General features: G+C 67.7%; 1 protein-coding gene across 1 annotated transcript in view; it reads right to left on the minus strand.

Annotated features, from left to right (window-relative positions):
* The window catches only part of SBF1 (SET binding factor 1), a 45721-nt gene continuing 44103 nt past the window's right edge, over window positions 1-1618 (minus strand). The window contains exons 39-43 of the mRNA XM_021384430.1: window positions 1328-1438; window positions 1034-1245; window positions 803-890; window positions 578-709; window positions 1-483 (exon numbers count right to left, since the gene is read on the minus strand). Coding sequence (XP_021240105.1) covers window positions 385-483; window positions 578-709; window positions 803-890; window positions 1034-1245; window positions 1328-1438 — 642 coding nt within the window. The 3' untranslated portion in view covers window positions 1-384. The remainder of the gene's footprint in view (window positions 484-577; window positions 710-802; window positions 891-1033; window positions 1246-1327; window positions 1439-1618) is intronic.

A 1618-nucleotide genomic window follows, 5' to 3' on the forward strand; every position in this document is an offset into this window, starting at 1 on the left:
GCTGGCGCTGCAGTGGGCGGGCATGCAGGCGTGGGGACAGCAGCGGCCGGGCAGCGCCCGCTCCCCGCAGCAGCACTCGGCCAGGTGCTGCCATCGCTGCTGCCGCAGAGAGCGGAGGGAGACACGGAGGATTTGGGGGGGTTGAGTTGGGAGGGGGGGGTAACCACAGGGCTCAGCCGGGCCGGGAGCAGAGCGGGGCCGTGCCCCAGCCCGCTTCAACGCGGCGCATTCCTCCACAACGCGGTCCTACCGCGCGCGGTGGGAAGGGTCCATCTCCTGCTCTGCAGTCACAGCCCCGGCTCCGAGCCGAGCGCGGGCGCTGCTCCACGTGCCAGGGCTCCGGGAGACGCCGTGCGTGGGATGGCGGGGCTCCCTGAGCCGCTCTCAGGCGTCTGACAAGCAGCTCTGGATGCGGTCGATCCACTGCTGGGCCAGCTGCACGTCCTGGGCGCAGAAATTGTAAACGCGTTTCGTCGTCTTCAGCTGTGGAGGAAGAGGAGGAGAGAGGAGGTGAGCGGGGCCCAGTGAGACCCCGAGCCCCCCCCTCCCCCCGGCGCAGCCCCGGGACCACGCTCACATCGAAGAACGCTTTCTCGTCCACCGTCTTGGGGGCCCCCATGGTGGGGGTTCCGGGCGTGATGGATTCCACCTCGGCCAGGTCGATGACGCCTTTGCACTCCGTGTCCATCCGGCTGTCGTAGTACCGCAGCTGGGGAGAGGTCCACGTGCGCTCAGCACCCGGGGATGGAGGGACAGCGGGCTGCCCCCCCCCACCCCCCAGCCCTACCCGGCTCCTTGGTACCTGGTGCTTGGTTTTATCCAGCACGAACCAGCGAGGCTTCCAGGGCTTCATGAAGGCTCCCTTCTTGTACAGCGAGCCCTCGTAGGACCTGCAGGGCCAGGCAGTGCCTCAGTGCCGTCTGCATCACCCCGGCACCACCGAGCTCCACCCACCGGGTACCCATTGCGCTGCCCCTCCCTGGGAAGGGTCCCCCCCTACACACACCCCGCCACCCCCGTGCCCCACGCCTGCCTGTTCTCGCTCTCCGACATCTGGAACTGGTTGTACAGCGTGCTGGTGCTCCTGCGGCCGCCCTGCTTCCCGCTGGACGGGGTGGATGTGCTGCTGGTGTCGCTGTCGAGGCTGAGGTTGAGGGTGGAGCCCACGCCGCTCTCCTGCAGGTAAACCCCCAGCGAGCGGCGGTGGTGCAAGAGCCCGGAGGACATCAGCAGGGAGCTGGGGGTCTGCGGGCACAGAGAGCGCAGCGTGAGGCCGAGGGGGCCGAGGGCAGCGCCGACCCCTCGGCCAGCCCCACCGCAGCCCTACCCGGCTGCCCTCCTGCCGAGCCTCGGTGCGCTGGGAGGCTTTGATCTTGTCCCACGTGTCCTTCCAGCGCTCCGGGACCTGCCCCAGCTCCATCTCCAGGTTGTGCAGGTCCTGCAAGGGGAGAGGTCAGGCATCAGCACAGGTTGTCTCCATCCTGGGAGGCACAACCGACTGCAGACCTGTCCATGGGGCACTGACCAACCCAGGGGACATCAGAGAACCACTGCATTATAGAACCACAGAATGGTTGGGTAGGAAGGGTCCTTAAAGATCACAGAACCATCACATGGC

Source organism: Numida meleagris, chromosome 1 (assembly GCF_002078875.1).
Source record: "Numida meleagris isolate 19003 breed g44 Domestic line chromosome 1, NumMel1.0, whole genome shotgun sequence".
Lineage (NCBI taxonomy): Eukaryota > Metazoa > Chordata > Aves > Galliformes > Numididae > Numida > Numida meleagris.